Genomic DNA, 19,656 nt, shown 5'->3' on the forward strand with positions numbered 1-19,656 from the left:
TAGAGAATTCCTTGGCTAAAAGATGATGTTCCACCGGTTTTTACGCCAACATTCTCTCTTCAGTTTTGTACATTGATAGCAGGATTAGCATGGTAGCTAATCATGATACAAAACTACCACAGCAAACCGCGGCCACGGGACACGACTCAACTGTATTCTGTAAAATAATAATTTGTGGTAGAAGTGTTTCTTTATACCCCTATCTCACCTATGCGGTTTGACTCGCGGCGAGATGCGGTGCTAGGCCCCGTGAGCCGCCACCTTTCCCCGCCAATATTTCGCAAAGTTCTGCGAGGTTCCGCGAGGACCGCCCAAAAATTAAACATGTTTCACTTTTCGTGTGGAAAGATGGAAACGTAGTGACAGCTCTAAAACTCGCGGTGAATCATGATGAACCGTACTTCCGGCCACCGCGCGAAACCGCTTAGGTGAGATAGGGGTATTAAGATAAATCATGCCGACCTTTTAGCGCATAGCACTGTTAGCGTAGCAGTTTAACGTCGGGTTTCTTCATCCATTAATCTGTTTTCCATCCATTAATTTAAAGATTATTTTGCTCTTTTGCTCTTAAGCGGTCATTAGGCGAGCGCTAAAGTGTGTGCATGTGTGTATGAGCTAATCACTGCGAACGCTAATGTGGAAATATTCTAGGCCATGCCTCCCACACCTCTCTCTATCGCTCTTACACACACACACACACATGCTAACGTGCATTAACATTGTCCTAACAATTACCTGCTGTTACCGAACATAATAGTAACTAACAAGAATAGCAGCCAGCATCATAACCCCTGCATCTTATTTAGAGTCGAAAATGTTTGAATGCACACACACACACACACACACACAAAGAATGAAACCCTGGCACTGGAGGTGAGGACAGGTCTGAACATGCTCTCCGCCTTTCACGTTAACCACAACCTTCTCTCAGGAAGCGTTCCAGGGAATGTCGACACTTCCAAAGCCAGAGCCCCATAACCTACTTCCTTAAAAACCAGCGTCAACATAATCATTCAATTTTCCTCCTAAAGCAAAGTCATAAGAGGAATGATTCGATTTTCCTCAAATTGTCACAGATTTCTGGCACAGACAGAATAAATGCACCGGCTGTTTCGACGTCTTGAATCCAGATCAGGGATTAACTTTAATCAGAACTGCAGTCTGAAGGTCAAGGAGTGTTCCCCCGATAATTATTATAACAGGGAATATCTAAAAACTCTCATTTTAATCTCTTTTGTGCAATTTTCTATATATGTAGACAATCTTTAGCAAGTAGAAGCTCTACTGTAGACTCCAGAAGACTATTTGTGCAAGAAAACAATATAATAGTTTGCTAGTATCAGGCCAAACACCATCCCACATACAGCCGGCATTTGGGAAACAAACACGTATCGGATCATCTGAGCAAGTAAAATTCTTAAATCAGACCAAACCAATCTATCATTTCTTAAAATAAGTTTGTTATAATGATTCTTATTTTAGGAAAATGAGGATACATTAAACTATTTTTAATGGCTAATATATCTCTGTTTGCAGTGAGTACATCATGTTTGCCCCCTCGATAAGTCATGTACGGTGGTACTTCAACATACGAACGCCGCTTCACAAATTTTCCCCTTAAGAACTGAAATGTTGCAAGAAATTTGCCTTGCCGAGCTAAACCAAACCGATCCGATCCGAACCGAGATTGTCTGCATCAGTGGAAAGCCAAGCGACCCGAATGTTTATTTTATTTTATTTTTTGCATTTTGTGCAAGATGTAGTAAAGATACAGCACAAAAATGTTATTAAGGACAGTAGGGAGAAGAAAAGGGAGCTGCTTAAAGTGAGGTTTAATATCTGTTTATTTCATATTTTACTTAATTTACTTTAGTAAATTATCTATTCTCTAAATGTTTCGTTTGTTTTTATATGATTATAGTGTTTAAAGTTGGTAATATTGGTAATATTTTTGGGTGCCTGGAACGGATTCCCTGCATTTACATTATTTCCTATGGGACAATGCGTTTCACAAGACAAAATTTCACCTTAAGAACCTTCGAGGTGACTTTGTGTACTAAGCGGTGTGGTTGTTAAGTAACAGTCTTGTGCTTTTTTTGTCTCTGGATACCGGCCTGTTCCTCATTCTGAAAAGTTGGGCTAACCCGCCTACACGTTAACTTATTATCCTGAATCAGTCTGCTGATGTGTGTAGTGCAGCGCGCGGTGGGATTCAGAACAACTTACTAACATCCCAGAAACGATACCTGTCTCGTCCTGATTCTTAGATTGTCCCCGATTTGTCCACTCCGTTTCACACCAACAAACACACAAACCCTTAACACACTCTATACACACAGTTAACAACCTATAAAACACACGACGCAACTTTACAGCTAAAGTGTGTTTTTCTCTCGGTCAGTAAGTTCACATTCTCTCACTTACACACTCTTCTCAGGGGAATGTTTGCATAGAATGTGTAGCTGGAAGGCGCTAAAACACCAATAAAATTGTAAAAGATACTCACACACACACACACACACACACACATAATAAGTAGTGTGCATGAGAAGTATGTAGAGGTACAGAGAACTCACATTTTCATCCCTCATCTGAGATCAACGTTGATCGTCAACGTTTCATCTCAGGGGTTTTAATGTATAAAATTTTTCTTTCTATTGAATAAAAAGCGTTATTTTTTTGTCTACTAGCTTTTTTGCTCTTGCTATTATTAGCTGAGATTTTTTAAATGTATAAATTTAAGCCAATACTTTGGCTTTTTAATATGATCACTAATCTGTACAACCTCATTAGCTCGTTACCTTATTGTTTATTTACTGCAAATGATGTTTAGCTACAAATTTCTACACTACAAACGGTTTTGCTAGCTAACTAGCAAACATAACATACACTCTACACTATAGTTTATAAAGATTTCCATAAAATTCCTGTTTATATTTTTGTTCCTTTTCCGAAATTATAACGTGAGCTCAGGTTCGAGAAAGCAGGTGTATAAATATAGATTTATCGTTCAGATAAATTAGTTTTGGTTTGTGTTCATGTCCATGACTCTTTAATTTGTGGTAAATGATCGTAGCTTTAGTTTTTCTAGCTAATGTAACCTTACTGTTGCTCGCACAACCAGATATAGAAAAACGCATATAGTGGTGTTTATTCTGTCTAATCAGCTTCAGTTTCTCGCACATGTATTCAGTCCTTTGCTCGCCTTCTTTTTTCCCACTTTACTGAAACGTCTGCTTTCCGTCTGAGCGTCTGGATAATCTAAAATCTGCCAGGTGATGTACGCTATATACCGCCCGTCATGCGTTCCTCTAACTGCTTCCCCTCCTCCTCGTTTCCGCTACACAAACTCGGACCATCTGCTTCGTGCGAGACATATCTTCACGCCAGAGTTATGGGTTTTTAACTAGAAATGTAACTTTACACCGCTTGAAACTGGTCCGCTTTTATCGTCTGCTTTGTGCATAATAAGCACCGAAGACAAACGACATGCGGATGGGACCATCTATCTCTCGTTCTCCTTCTCCTTCCCTCCCTCCATCGCTTACTCTCTATCCTCCTCCTGCTCAGGTCCAAACCCTTTTCATCAGCTGAAACCATTTAATTAGCTTTAGATCCCATTAAGGTGAACCTTTAGTGAATGTTTTGTGGAAAAAAACAAAACAAAACAAACAAACTGTGATTTGAACTGTGTTACTTGTCAGTTTGTGACGTTTAACGAGACATTTCTATTAAAGTCTTATGAACACCAACACCAGGGGTTTGGGAAGCACTGAATTAAATCTTTGCGGGTGGAAAAAACGAGGGATCATCTCGGAAATCTGACTTTTAATCTCTGTGTGATATGTGAAATATATCACATGGTTGCATTTAGTAATTTATAATGGACTTGAATGGAACTCCTTCTAGTCTGTGGGATTTCAGTGAGCTTCTACAGGATGAAGCTTCTCCAACCATAGACCTGCCATGAATTCCACTATGTTCTGCTCACATCATTAATCCAGATTGTGCACAGAACCATGACTTAAGAATATCTTCTATCTGTGAGATGTAAATTTAGTTTAGACTTGGTATCTGAATGCGCTCGTGAAAGTAAAAACCAGCCGCTCCATCATGCTCACTCCTACCTACTGGGGTGTAACTCGAGGAGCTCGAACGAGACCGTGAAGCATTTGGCGGCAGTAAATCTTCCTGCTGTCCTGAAATCTGAACTCTGCCACACTGAGCGCGCACACTTTCCTTCATGAGGGAATCGCTCTCCCTGTGTCGCTCCGTGAGTCTAACCAGGACCGTGGCTAAATCCGAGCCTTATAAAAACAAGAGCGTGTTAATGGATGCGTTTCAGACGAAAGCAGAGCTTAATAAGGCAAGGAACCGGTGGAGAACACATCGCTGAGATCTTTTCCACTGATACCGCTTGATTGAGTTTCCTTCAACAAGTTGCTTTTTCCAAGCAGGAATTTCTTCTCTTTGGGTTTATATATATATATATATATAAAGCATTAGTTTTATTTTCCTTTTAGGACTAATGGACGAGGTTTGAATAGAAATAGGGGGGGGAAGCGCCAAGATATTAAAAACGACTCCAAGTGTCTGTCTGAGCGTATGTAGGATTCGTCTGAAAAGCAAACCTGAAGCCATTATGTCTCTTTTTAACACTCGCTCACAGACATCAATTAGTTTCCAGTGCGGCTTAAAGGTACGCCAGGAAATGGATAAGTGCAGCACACTGATTGGACGGACTGTTTTTTTTTTCCTGTAGATGCACACTCTAAAAGATTTTATGTGGGATAATTGGGGGGTGTTATTGTTAAGAGCTGTGTTTGGGGAGCAAAAAAAAAAAAAATCCCATTTCCCTTTTAATGGAAATGCAGCTGGATCATCACAAACCTTTACAAATTCATGTGAAAGAAGTAAACCTGAAATTTTACCCAGTTTGTTTGTCATTCATCAACATCAAGATCCGATCTCTTTACTACTCACCATGATGAAACATGCTATAATATTTTAATTTAATGATGTAGTATCATAGTATTATTAGGAGTCTGTATTCTCACTTAATATACTGTAAATAATTAAATAAAAAAGAAAAGTGTATAAATGTTTACTGTGAAATCACGTGAACATGTTTGGTGAAATAAACAAAAATAAACAAATTTACAAAAGCAAGCTTTATTATTATTATTAATATTATTATTATAGCTTTATATAGCATTATTATTAGCGTGACCATCAGCGACATGGTGACTGTAATACAGCGGCGTGTCCGTAAAGATCAGAGTCCATTCAGTCAGAAGAATCCACTCAGTCCCTCATATGTACCCGATGATGTCGTTACAGATGATTGGCTGTCGGCTGCCCGTCTTCATGAGCGCCGTGAAGCGGTAAAAGTCCGAGTCGAGCTCCTGAAGGTCCATGTGAGATTTGTGGAAAAACGGCATTTTCCGCGGAACATCGACAGGACACGAGAGTCGCTTGGTTGCCGTGGCGGCTCTGTTTGACCTAGACGAGTCTGAGACAAACTTTTTCTGTCCGTCTACATTCTGTGAAATCCTCGCTATCCTTCGTCTCACGTTGCCCAGAAAGTCCTTGGCTAACCGTTTGCTCACGCTAGGCCTCGGTTCTGTCGGTTCCGACGGGCACTCAGGCAAATCCATCCAGTTCTGAATGAGATCGGCAAAGCTGTTATCCCCGAGAACGAGCGGATGCCGGTTGCGCCCTTGCGTCAGCAGCGCCGCTGTCCAGTCCTCCGGTTCGGTCGGTACCTCGAACGACGTCCACTTTTCCAGGCAGGCATCCGACGTGGATTTGGGACGCGTCCTAGGACGAGGGCTCGGTTCTAGATCGAGGTCGGCCGACGCGGCGCGTACTTTTCTGAATCGCCGCAGCACCACAGGCCCCTCGTCGGGCCACGACGCCTCAGAGTATCCAGAGTCAAATTCGAGACTGCTGGACGCGCTGCTGTCCTCGTCCTCTGGGGGGCAGGAGAGCCGGCAAGCCGAGTCGGAGCTGCTGGTGTCGCTGGCGTCACTGATTCGGAGCCGCGCTCGCCGCTCACGCCGACCAATCAGCAGCTTGCAGGGGCCGGACGAGGGCGCCATCCCGCTAGTCTGGTGTAGCTGTTTCAGGTCCTGCAGGGAGCGCATCATACAGCGCATGTGCTCACGGAGACACCCACCCGACTCCTGAACACACAACTGGGGACGAGAGAGAAGAAACCTGAAGTTAGAACACGGCTGATTGTAATAATAATAATGATGATGTGTGAAACAAACACATTGCGGTGCGTTTAGTGACTGAAAACTCCATCATGAATGAATGAATGGCTTCATTAAAGACATTATGATGATTTGTTACCAGGAAGTGATTTTTCTGGAACAATCGTGCATGATTTTCTTAAAGATTTTCTGAGCAAATTGAGATTAAACTGTTTTAATTATCAGTCACGATGACCAAAGTGTCACGGAGAGTGTTTCTCCTAGCAGAAGATTCCTATACTGTCTGAAAAAACCTGGACAACTGACACACTGTTATTGCAAATCCTGCAAAAACCTTTGAATCCGAAAATTCCCGACTCCTCATCCTTTCCGTCTTGACTGAGAGAACAACATGGGATCCATAAACACCGGCGTACCAGAACGTCCCGAAACAGCTGACGGCTACGAGAGAGTTTGTGCGAGTGTGTGTTTGTGTGTTTCTTCCTCTAGCAGGTAGTTTTGGTTTTTGACACACTTGGACATGGGGACAAGCTCAGACACGAAGGGATCAGACGATGAGAGCTGCACCCTGCACTATTCAAACCGAGAACTACCACAACAACAGTCAGGAACTCGTCATCAGTTTTAATCCAGACTGTTACACCCTGCCGCAGACAAAAAGCATGTGGAAGAAAACCTGTCGATATCCGTTAAAGCAGATCGGTCGGCCACACCTGATCGATTAAGAGAGCTTATCACCATGCCGGCTCACACGCTCTGTCCAGGGGAAAAACCACAATTAGAAAAATCTATCTGCATTCGATCTATCTATCTTTACTTATCCAACTGCACAGATATGAACAACTAAAAAGCAAATTTATAAAAGTCTTGTTTGTGCAGGGAGACGATTTGTCAGAAGCTGGCTGAGATCCACATCAACCGTGAACACGCTGCCAAATCCTGACTCAAAATTAACCAGACAACTACACAAGCCTGACTCAGATATTCCTGTGTTGATGATGGGTCGCCTACTCCCTCAACCGTCCACCATGATCAAGAAAATCTGTCCAAATATGGAAAACAAAAATCCAATGTGTCCAATACAATTGCAATGCTTCATCTCAGAAAGCTGTCTGTCTGCTGTCTCATCCTTCCTTCACCACAGCGTCCCAGTTATTAATCCTTGCACTACGATCATCACTTAAGCGTTAACGTTTAAGACATTACTGCACATTAATTTTTCCAACAACTTACGCCGAAATCTCACGCAGCGAGCAGACGATGCAGGCGATGTCCTGATGCTGTCTTCCAGTCTGTAACTCTGGACTGCGCGCTCTGCCCTTAAAAGCCGCCTACCTACATGCGCCTTCATCCCACGCCAAACAGAGGGCGGGACGATGTGTTTATGACAGCGAGATCGTGTGCGATGAGAATAGCTGATCATCAGCTCTCGTGCAATGATAAACTTAGAAATAATTTTGCTGTTTCAGCAATCGTAGGAAACTTCTGCATCTTGGGTGTCGTCCATAAGCCTTGTGCAAATCTTTATATCAATAGCTCATAACGTTTATACTGTACACTACAGTTTGTCCTAAACCAGGTCTGCAAATCAGCTTCGCAGTTCTGTTGAGGTAGATGCATGTTCCTGCCAGATGTTTACGAATAACTTTTCCGTTACGCTACTTGTCACCCACATTACTGCTGTGGGAAAAACTGCAAAAGCAATAAACTAAATGTCAGAAGTGATTAATTACAGATGAGGAAAAAATAGCTTGGTGTAGAGCAAATTTGATTATTCGCCAAACTGGTTCTTGCAAGTTATTACAATATCAAGATCTACTTTGCAAACTAGTTTTAATGCAATGATTCATAAAGTCGTTCAGGTTTTCCATCTAACAAGACAAAAGAGTAATAATAAAGACAGACTAATTATGTTTATGGGTAACATTCAGGCAGAAGTGTTGTGTCTGAGTCAAAAGAGTGGTGCTGCAGGTCACATCGCCTCTGAAAAACACTGTGTTTGTGCATGATATCTCACGCTTTATCTCTAAATCCCGTCTTGGACAGAACGCACGCTTCTCCTGATGCAAGGACTGATAACCCTGAGTCTCGTGTATAAGGGGAGCATAAATAATAAAGGGAACTCTAATAAAAGAAACTGTTCCAAATGAGGTCACAGCATGAAGATTACAAAGCAAAAAAAACGAAAACAGCATCACTTCACTTTGCAGCATCAAATTCAGTTGTTTTCAACAAACTATAATATTTCTTTATTAAACTTATATATAAACAATACGTGTCACAAGTTGATTCATGAGCACTCTCAATTTTCTGTAGTTATCTGCATTCAGTGATATTAGCACATATTCATTGCATTATTTATATATTTTATATATTATTTATATATTTTATATATATGCTGTACTCTTTTTATTTTAGTAATTTCTTTTGTAGTATGGTCGGCTATGAGGAAAAATCTATGCATGCTCAGACATGAGGAAAAATTATAGTTGTAGTTATAATGCATACATGTAGAAGTAATACGTCTAATTAATAAACGTCCAGATAAAAATCAGAGCATGCAATAAACAAATGTAATGTTTGCACACATCTTTATGGGGATCAGTTAAAGTTTATGCAGCTCTGGTGTATAGGGTTAAAACACTGTTTATCTGTATTCAACTTAAAAAGTTTAGAAAGACATACACACACATTATACATGCATTAATATTATAATAAATGAAATGTGCTTACCATATCTGTTATTCTGCCAAAGACTCAGAAGGAATCAGTTTAGTCTCTCCAAAAGATGAAAAAAAAATGGTTGCATTAAAAAAAAAAAAAAGTGTGTGTGTGTGTGCAGTAATATAAATATAACACACACACATTTATAATACAGATGTTGCTCTGATCCCTCTCAGCTCTTGGGGGAATGCGCTCGTGGCAGCTGCGAGCGTCAGGTTTGAGCGCGTGCCTTGTTCTGGCGCGTGCCAATGAGAAGCTGTGCTGGAGAAGTCGGCCAATCAGAACGCAGGTGGGCGGGGCGAAACCCGAGCGACCGTTGTTTTCCCTCCCCTTCTGGTCCCGCCTTCTCTTTAATCTTACCGCCGTAAAACAAGAAGAACGAAACGCGGTGAGACACCGGAGAGACATATACAGTGTGTGTGTGTGTGTGTAAAGCCTGGCATATGATACATTTTAAGTAAAGTTATTATTAATTAAAATGGTTAGTAATTAAAAGTGTTACAGGTTGTAATAAACTGTTAAAAACAGGAACTCAGGAGTGAGAATAAAATCAATATTTAAACTTTAAATAAACCAGACTCATGAGTCGTTTATCAGAAAATTATATTAGTCGACAAAATCGAGAATGTTTTAAAGCTCATCTTCAACCTCAGAGAAACAAACCGTAATACATGGATAAATACTTTATTGGCTAATGTTTACTTTTAAATGTCTAATTGTGATTAAAATATGTATTCAGCTAAAACCATTTCTATTCTTCCCAAAATAAACCTGTTAATATATATATATTTTTTTTTTAAATACTGATGAATTTTTCGTTAAGGTTTCTGAATGACAGACAGACAGATAGAGAGATAGATAGATAGAGAGATAGACAGATAGATAGATAGATAGATAGACAGATAGATAGATAGATAGATAGATAGATAGATAGACAGACAGACAGATAGAGAGATAGATAGACAGACAGACAGATAGAGAGATAGATAGATAGATAGATAAGCAGATAGATCGATAGATAGACAAACAGACAGATAGATAGATAGACAGACAGATAGATAGATAGATAGATAGATAGACAGACAGATAGAGAGATAGATAGATAGATAGATAAGCAGATAGATAGATAGATAGACAAACAGACAGATAGATAGATAGACAGACAGATAGATAGATAGATAGATAGATAGACAGACAGATAGAGAGATAGATAGATAGATAGATAAGCAGATAGATAGATAGATAGATAGATAGATAGATAGATAGATAGATAGATAAGCAGATAGATAGATAGATAGATAGATAGATAGATAGATAGATAAGCAGATAGGTAGATAGATAGATAGATAGATAGATAGATAGATAGATAGATAAGCAGATAGATAGACAGACAGACAGATAGATAGATAGATAGATAGATAGATAGATAGATAGATAAATAGACAGACAGACAGACAGATAGAGAGATAGATAGATAGATAGATAGATAAGCAGATAGATCGATAGATAGACAAACAGACAGATAGATAGATAGATAGATAGACAGACAGATAGAGAGATAGATAGATAGATAGATAGACAGACAGATAGATAGATAGATAGATAGATAGACAGACAGATAGATAGATAAGCAGATAGATAGATAGATAGATAGATAGATAGATAGATAGATAAGCAGATAGATAGATAGACAGACAGATAGATAGATAGATGGATAGATAGATAGATAGATAGATAGATAGATAGATAGATAGATAGATAGATAAGCAGATAGATAGATAGATAGATAGATAGATAGACAGACAGATAGATAGATAGATAGATAGATAGATAGACAGATAGATAGACAGACAGATAGATAGACAGACAGATAGATAGATAGATAGATAAGCAGATAGATCGATAGATAGACAGACAGACAGATAGATAGATAGACAGACAGATAGATAGATAGATAGATAGATAGACAGACAGACAGATAGATAGATAGATAGATAGATAGATAGATAGATAGATAGATAGATAGACAGACAGACAGACAGATAGAGAGACAGACAGACAGACAGATAGATAGATAGATGATAGATAGATAAGCAGATAGATCGATAGATAGATAGATAGATAGATAGACAGACAGACGGATAGATAGATAGATAGATAGATAGATAGATAGACAGACAGACAGATAGACAAAACAGTAACAGATTTTTGCAAAAAAAAAAAAAAAAAGATATAAAGTGGCACCAAACTCTTTTTAATCAGATTAAAGTTGACATACGAGAGCAGTTCTTAACCTCGTTGGTCTTTGCATGTACAGAACCCTTAAGAACCCTAATGATGGGTTCCATGTATCGACAGAACACGACAACTCGTGCACATTTCAAACTTTGTTGTGTTCATTTCGTAGCTTTATAGAACCAAAAAGCATTTTGTGTGGCTTTATTCATGCAAACAAAGTCTTAGAGTGTCGAAACTTTTAAAAAGATACTAAGTCCTAACTCGGTTGTTATTGATTATTAATACATTTTTTACCGGAAATTTTCCTCAAACAATCAACAGGTTAAACTTGAAGATAAATAAACATTGTCTTTACAGTCTAAGGAAACTAAATGTTGTTTAAACCCTGCACAACTCTGATGTTTTAGTTACCTGAAAGTGAACATGAAGGATTTCACCTCTCATATGTGATCCTTCAAGTTGTACCTTGAGGTTAATTGCTTGAAATAAAATAATATAATGAAAAAAATTGAGCTGGAATACACATTTTGTTTAGTCTTTAAGTTCATTAAACAGCTTAAGATGACTGGAATCACTGCTAATTGACGTGTCTGGATAAGAACATAAATGAGTGAAAAAGGAATAACAAGGTTGTGTTTTTTTGTTGGGAAAAGAATTAAATCCTTGGCATATTGAAAAAGTAACTTAAAATAGCTTGGGCATGTGCGCCCTCTTCTGGCTGTTCGGGTTACAGCAACAAAAACAAACCAAGTCAAGCAAAATGTTTTTTTTTTTTGTTCTTTCATAAAAAAAAAAATATTAGGGAAAAATATTGCTTTACATTTTTTTCACTGGGGTGTAAATTAAAATCTTCATGCGTACATTTTGCTATATTATTTATTATTATTTTATTTAAAAAGAAAGCATTAAAAATCATGTTCATTTATTTAGCCTCAAACAAATTACTTTACCTGTTTACTATTTAAACTTGGAATTAAGAAGAAATTCATGGTGAAATCTCTGATGTAGTACAGAGCATGTTACAATAAAGTGTTATTACATCACAAATATAATAACCAATCATGTTACAGTATGCAAATGACCTCTCTAACTGTAAGCTTTTTTTTTTTTTATTGACCAGGTGGAGAGACTTGGTGGTGTTTCTGACTTGTGCGCTTTTAGAAATCAGGCTTTTTACACCAGAAGAAGAAGAAAGTAAAGTTGTGCCCACTTTGAGCAAAAACAGAAAACACAAACACACACACACACACACTCCACAGTGACTTTACTAGGAGTTAATACGATTACTGAAGTCCACTAGCTGCTGTAATAGAGATTGTTAAATCACATTGATCTCGGATTTCCCGAGCCTCAGAGCTTCGCCTCTCATTCTGTATAACTCGATTTTAGTTCTGTTTCTCAGGCACTTTGCTCAAATCAACCCTGAAAGTCCAGGAGCTGAAGCCAAAACCCCAACGCTAACTAATCCTAGAAAAAAAAAAATGTATCGTCTGATGAACGTCAGGCGTCTGTGAGGTCGTTTGTGAACTGACTGATGCTTTAGTTAAGAGCCGAGATCAGATCAGATCGTATTAACACAAGATATCACCTTCTGTTTTAGTCTTGAACAAAAAGTACAGAGCAGGAAAGTGAGGCTTGTAAGAGTTGAAGCTTATTAAATCATGTCGAGACATCACAGAGTGTTATGTCAGTTTTTTTTTTTTTTTTTTTTTTATCACAATTTATTCAGCCCCGGAAATCAGACGCTTTATTAACATCTATTTATCTGGAGACTGAACTCTCAGATGTAGAATGTTTACTAATTCTGGCAGTTTGTTTAAGAAACAGGACACTCTCACATCTCACATTCCATTCACAAACACTTTGAAAATTACAGACTAACACTAAAACTTGTCGTGCATAGCAACAGTAACTAAGCAGCCAGGCTCAAAAGGTTTAGATAAACTACACCATCACAGTCACCTTACAACGAGCAGGGTTATAGATCAGATAATAATATTATAATTACGAGTTAGGAGCATTTATAAAACGCTTCTGTTCATAAATCAGCCTGTAATAACACGAGTTAAATCCTGATGTTCCCTAAAGATCTCACTAGATGGCAACGTGAGTCCCTCTAGAACGTTCCAGAAATTCACAGACATGAGACAGTGAGCCCATGTGACATTTAATTTTTTTTCTATGATGTAGAAATTCAACAGCAAAGCTCACCGCCATGTTTGAGACATTGACCACCCTGCGTCTGCAGGTACACTATATGGACAAAAGTATTTCCCCAAACCTGCAGTGCCATTGTATCTAAACACAGACTTTAATATGGAGACGGTCCCGCAGTTGGTTTTGCAGCTCTAACAGCCTCCACTCTTCTTGGAAGGCCGTCCACAAGATTGTTGAAGAGTTTCTGTGGGAATTGGTGTCCATTCATTCTGTAGAGCATTTATGAGGTCAGACACTGATGTTGGACGAGAAGGTCCTGGCTTACAATATCCGTTCAAGTTCATCCCAAATGGTTGACGTCAGGGTTCTGTGTTCGGGCCGCTCGAGTTCTTCCACACCGAACTCATCAAACTGTGTCTTTACAGTCGTTGCTTTGTACACTGGGGGAAAGTCTACTGGATTAGCAAAGGGTCTTCCGCAAACTGTGGACACAAAGTTGATAAAAAGCGGAATATTGTCCAAGATGTCTTGGTATGCTGAAGCATTAAGATTATCCTTCACTGTCATGGGGAAAAGGGGTCTAAATACTTTTGTACATAAATTGTTAATTCTGTTGCCAACATTCTCCCACTGTGTGACCTCAGTGTCTAGGCAGAGTCATGGTGACTGGCCACGCCCACTACCAACACAACCACACCCACTTTCGAGTGGTTTAAAACTTCATTTTGTTAGAAGTCACATCAGTCAGCACAGACTGAGTGAAACTGGTGGCTGTAAACTTTTAAGTGTTGTGTTTTATTAGTGGCGTTACAAAACAAAACTAGAAACATGGGGAATGTGAAACGGTGGACGGTGCGAAACGTTGTGTTTCTTTTAATCGTCAATAAATCTGTGTATCACGTAAATATAAACGGTACATACTATATATAGATATACACTACATACTAGACATAAACTCAGTAAATACAGATGCAAATAAACTTGATATTTTAACGATAATGAATATGTAATGATATTGTTTTTTATTTACATTAAACATCATACATGTTAAACTAAAAAAAAAAAATTAAATAAAACAAAATAAAACAAAACTCTAGTTTAAAATCCGTGTGTGTGTGTGTGAGAGAGAAATCAGTTACACAGCTTCATCTCTAAGGACTTAAACTTTTATTTAAATTAAATCATTATACAGGACTTATTATTTTAACCTATAGCAAAAACACTAACCTTTTTTATCGACTAGATTTGTTGATGCGTTACTTATAGGAACTGTTTCTTCTTACATGGTGTCATAGTGTACAGAGAGATGTGATAATAATAACAATAATAATAAAAGGCACAGGATGGAATGGATGAGAGAACGTCGACAGCTCCGACTCAGAAACCCTCTCACATCCGCTTGGTCATTTCTTCAGACTGTAGGTGTGTTGATATTTTTTATTTAAAAAAAAAAAAAAAAAAACACACAGGAATGTCTGTCTGTGCACAGTGACGTGTCATTCGGATATAAATGATGTCGTGTAAACTTTTTTACAAAATTGTTTTTTAATCTAATTTCTTTCTGTATATCTGCCGTCTCTATAAAAACACTTTATGCAATTAAAGGTTTAATAAAATCTGCACATCAGATTCTCTAGGCTAAAACGCAAGTATTCATATAAAAAAATGTTTTGCTCCTTTTTTTTAGCTCCGCTATTACTCAAAAAACAAACAAAGAAAAAAAATAAGCATTGATTAAAAAAAAAACAAAAAAAACAATAGAATACATTTTGATTTGTGGTTAAAGCCCGGAGAAGGTTAATAAAGATAAGACAAAAAAGCTGCAGTGAAAAAAACAAAAAAAAAACAACAAAAAAAATCAAACAGGAAGTGAGACATGATGTGGTGAGAGAGAGAGAGAGAGAGGAAGAGAACACTGATGGATCAGTCAGATGGTGAATTCTCCGAGCGTTCGGTGACTCGGAATGTTCCAGAAGCAGGTTGATGCAGGAAGCAGTTACAGTGCAGTCAGTCAGATCACCTTCACCTTGACCTGCTCATCACTCCAGTTCAAATCTGAGAAAGACCTCTGTGAGAGAGAGAGAGAGAGAGACAACATGAAGCGCAAGGCTGTGAGATTGTGTGTGTGTGTGCGCGCATGTGTGTGTGTTGAAGAGGGGAAGTGAGAGAGACCAAGTGTCAGAAAGAGAGACAGAGAGTGGGGGAGTAAGAGGGAAAAAATAGACGAGAGCATGAGCGGAAATGGGGGGAAAAGGAAGAGAGACTGAAAAAAAGGAGGGGGAGAGAGACAGAGGTAAAGACCGGCAGAGGGCATATAGTTACCAAAAGCAACAGAGTGATAGAGAGAGAAAGAGAAGAAAAAATATGGACAGACACCATGAGAGGAATTAAAAGCAACAGAGAGAGTGATGGAGCTGGAAAGAGTGAGAGAGAAAACAAAAAAAGGAGACTGTGGAAGTGTGAGAGAGAGAAAGCGTGTGAGGGAAAGAGAAAGACAGAAAATGGATAAAAGATCGAAGGTAAAGCAAAGAGAGAAGGGGGGGGGGGTGTCACTGTGGTGTGTCACAGAAGAATCCTGTAACTACATAAAAGGTTTGTATGTGATGTGCATAAAGCTACAGACACTATGTGTGTGTGTGTGTGTGTGTGTGTGTGTGTGTATACCTGGGCTCCTCTAGAAGAGGCCGCAGTCGCGCAGATTGTTCTTTATGATGACGTCGGTGACGGCGTCGAAGACGAACTGGATGTTCTCGGTGTCGGTGGCGCAGGTGAAGTGCGGGTAGATCTCCTTGGTGTCTTTCTTCTTGTTCAGGTCCTCGAACTTGGTGCGGATGAACTCGGACGCCTCAGGGTACTTGTTGGGTCCTGGGACACAGACACGACGTCACACACAAGAAGGTTTTAGGAGGAGTTACGTTCCGGGAGCACGTTCATAAGTCGGATTTGTTCGCAAGTCTGACAGAGTAAGTCTTATACTCTTTTGACACGAATATACAAAAAAAAAAAAAAGCATTCCAACCCACTTGACCAAATCTCTGTGCCCTTTCCCCACACTGCCATTATGTGGCCAAAAATTGTAACAGCGCCTAAGGAATGTAATCTCACACAAATGTAACAGTGTTGTCTCTGCGCCTTTAAATTGCGAGGGGGATCCGCACCATTTTGTCTGAGCTTGAGCCGTTTTCTACTCTACTGGACTGTGAACTCATGTTGAGGATTTTCCAAAATTAGGATTATTAACCATTAGGAAGACTTTACAGGACAGACATTTGACACTGAAAATATTGTATATAATTGTAAATATTGGTATCTAGTTAACTGCCGTGTCTATTTTTTGTGCAATACACATGAAGTACTTCCATGATTCATTCACATGCATGAATGTTTGTAGAACCGCGGTCCGTTCGTATTGGCGGAAATTCGTAACTTGAATGTTCGTAACTCGGGGACTACCTGAATTCCCCTCACACTGCAGCACGCGATCACACTCTGTAGAGTAAAGATTTATCCATTTATAGTTACATTCAACGCTAAAGTTAGTTACGTAAAAATATCTCCAGAAAACCTAACCATAAATATTTTTATATTGTTGATTAAAGTTTCTTTTTAGAAATCTGTCTCGTGCCTAGGAGCAGAGTCATGCACCCAGCGGGGTGTGTGTGTGTGTGTGTGTGGATGTGCTGTACCTGTGTAATCGGGGAAGCAGATGGTCAGAGGGCTATGCTCGATCTTCTGCTCGAACAGATCCTTCTTGTTGAGGAACAGGATGATGGAGGTCTCGGTGAACCACTTGTTGTTACAGATGCTGTCGAACAGCTTCATGCTCTCGTGCATGCGGTTCTGAGGGAGAATAAATTAAAATGAAATAAGACTAAGACGTCCGGTGAAACCCCACTGTCCTCCTGAGTGTGTGTGTGTGTGTGTGTGTGCGTGCGCGCGCGAGTGCGTGTGAGCAAGCTCTCTCACCATCTCCTCGTCCTCGGCCAGCACCAGGTCGTACGCGCTCATGGCCACACAGAAGATGATGGCGGTGACGCCCTCGAAGCAGTGGATCCATTTCTTCCTCTCGGAACGCTGACCTCCGACGTCGAACATCCTGTAGAGAGAGAGAGAGAGAGGGAGAGAGAGAGAGAGAGAGAGAGCGTAGCAGAGTTACGGTTTGCAATCCTACACCACATCAGACTGTCATTAATTACTCGCTTTAATCTTCAATAATCTTGAAGTTCTACTCAGCCGTTATTGAATCAGTCTGGTTCGGCTCGGCTACAAAATCCGACACAAAAAGACTACAGATGAAGGTTGGTACTACTGAAAGGATTATATATATCGGCGCCCCCCCCCTTACCCTTTCCCCTGGCACACCCTTCAAAAACAGTTTATTTACAAAGTGAAGAAAAGGGCTCAAAAAATCACTTAACAAAACCTCTCGCATTCAAGCCTCCTCTTCTTTGAAATCTTGCTGCCTGACCTGCGCTACAGAGCACCGGACACCAGGACAGTCAGGGACAAGAACAGTCCACTTCCATGCTCTGTGTGTGTGTGTGTGTGAACTCACTTGAAGTGGAGATCTTTGAAGGTGAAGTGTGTCTCTACGATGCCCGTGGTCTTCACTCGGGTCCTCAGCACGTCCGACTGCGTTGGGATGTATTCCTCTTTGGCTATTCTCTCAAGGTCGTTCAGGTAGCTGACACACACACACACACACAGTGCATTCCATTTTTGTCCGAACTGTTCCTTTAAATCAGACCATACAATCTCTCTATCAGTTCTTCGCATGTTTCCTGAGTGTTAATTCGCTGTAAACTGATTCGCTGCTCATAACCACAGAAATTAATTTACTGCCAGGTGTAATTAGATCTGTTAGCCCTTTAATTAGTTCTGTTAATATTCGTACACCGCCTCAGCTGTCTGATCATCAGCATGAAGAGTTTTTTTTTAAATCTGTAATGAACCAAGAGTGTTTAATTAGCGCGCTATAATCTACAGAGACTCGCGCAGAAATGAGACTCGGGGAATAAAACCCGTCACCTGAGCCTGAATCAGGAGTGTGTGAGGAACGGCGCTGATGATCTGACACGGGCTTTTCCTGAAACGCAACGGAGCACCAGGAGGAACACGGCGAGGAGACGAGAGACGGACAACCGCATTCGCAAAAACGCTTCAACGCATTTGTAATAAAATATAATTAATATAACAATATAAAAACACATTTTATTTAAACACAGTCAGCCCCCAAAAAATTACACACTTGTAAGAAAAGGAAAATACTATGATGTATATTAATATAGGAATATTATCATCATAAAAAAAGTAAAATATATATATATTAAAAAAAACTTTTTTTGCCTTTTAAATTCAGTTACTGGTTTTAAATGAATAATAATAATAATAAAAAAATAATATATAAAAAAAAATATATATATTTTAAGCGCACATCTTCATTGTTCCACGAGAGGGCGACATAGAGCAGCACACTCAGGGCCACATTTGATTTGAATCAAATACAGGAAGTTAGCAACAAGCTATCTGTGACAAGTGATCGGTGCTGGAGATTCACCAGATGTGTGTGTGTGTGTGTGTGTGTGTGTGTGTGTGTCCTAACTTCCTAATCTAAGCTGAAGAGGCGTTATCTGGAATTTTTTAACCTCGAACTCGGCAGATGCGTTAACGGTGATGTCATCATTTTTTTTATCAATCTGAACGTTTGTTACTTTGTGGTTGAGTTCATTCAGGGGTGACAGGGAGGGAAAAAAAATTACCCAACTACCCCTGCAGTACGAAGAAAAAACCCCACAGTCACCAAGTGTACGAGTGAAACGGTGCGAGACGGAACGAGGGCCTCGGAGCATCGCTTTGAACCACACACACTTTAAAACCATAAACCCCATATGTAAATGTGTGTGACCATGCACACACACAGTAGTTTAACACACTGGTTATGGAAACCACAAACACCTCTAACCCTTTATTGTCTTTTCTTCTTCATCTTTCCTCCTTTATTCACCTTCTCTCCCTTTCATCTCTCCCTCACTCTCTCACTCCTTTATCTTGTATTCTTCCTTTACCTCTATATCACTGCTTCTCTCTCAGTTTTCTCTCTTATTTTCTTCCTCACATCTCCTCTACTCCATCACGCTCTTATTTATTCTTCTCAGTTTCACCGTCTTTTCCCCTCTCTTTCCCCTCATCCTCATAACTCTTCCACTCAATTTTTCCATTTCTCCTAAACCCCCCCTCCGTCTTATTTATTCTTCCTCACGACTCCTCCAATAAATCACTGTTGTTCATTCTAGATTTTCTGCTCGGTCTCTCACTTTCT

The 19,656-nt window shown here is 39.6% G+C and overlaps 2 protein-coding genes across 3 annotated transcripts in view; both read right to left on the reverse strand.

Moving 5' to 3' along the window:
* Nucleotides 1-5,156: 5,156 nt before the first annotated feature.
* inka1a (inka box actin regulator 1a) lies at nt 5,157-9,136 on the reverse strand. Of its 2 annotated transcripts, none has more exons than XM_053483702.1 (2): nt 8,952-9,136; nt 5,157-6,197 (listed from the first exon to the last, which is right to left on the reverse strand). In XM_053483702.1, the coding sequence occupies exons 1-2, from the start codon at nt 8,952-8,954 to the stop codon at nt 5,313-5,315; spliced, it is 888 nt and encodes a 295-aa protein (XP_053339677.1). In that variant the 5' UTR covers nt 8,955-9,136; the 3' UTR covers nt 5,157-5,312. The 2 variants fall into 2 exon arrangements, with proteins under 2 accessions (XP_053339677.1, XP_053339676.1); XM_053483701.1 differs by lacking the exon at nt 8,952-9,136 and adding an exon at nt 7,452-7,620.
* Nucleotides 9,137-15,217: 6,081 nt separating this feature from the next.
* gnai2a (guanine nucleotide binding protein (G protein), alpha inhibiting activity polypeptide 2a) overlaps nt 15,218-19,656 on the reverse strand; it is a 33,662-nt gene continuing 29,223 nt past the window's right edge. Inside the window, exons 5-9 of the mRNA XM_053483819.1 lie at nt 17,893-18,021; nt 17,304-17,433; nt 17,024-17,177; nt 16,002-16,202; nt 15,218-15,405 (exon numbers count right to left, since the gene is read on the reverse strand). Of these exons, the coding sequence (XP_053339794.1) occupies nt 16,012-16,202; nt 17,024-17,177; nt 17,304-17,433; nt 17,893-18,021 (604 nt within the window). The 3' untranslated portion in view covers nt 15,218-15,405; nt 16,002-16,011. The remainder of the gene's footprint in view (nt 15,406-16,001; nt 16,203-17,023; nt 17,178-17,303; nt 17,434-17,892; nt 18,022-19,656) is intronic.

Source organism: Clarias gariepinus, chromosome 23, assembly GCF_024256425.1.
Source record: "Clarias gariepinus isolate MV-2021 ecotype Netherlands chromosome 23, CGAR_prim_01v2, whole genome shotgun sequence".
NCBI classification, from domain to species: Eukaryota; Metazoa; Chordata; class Actinopteri; order Siluriformes; family Clariidae; genus Clarias; species Clarias gariepinus.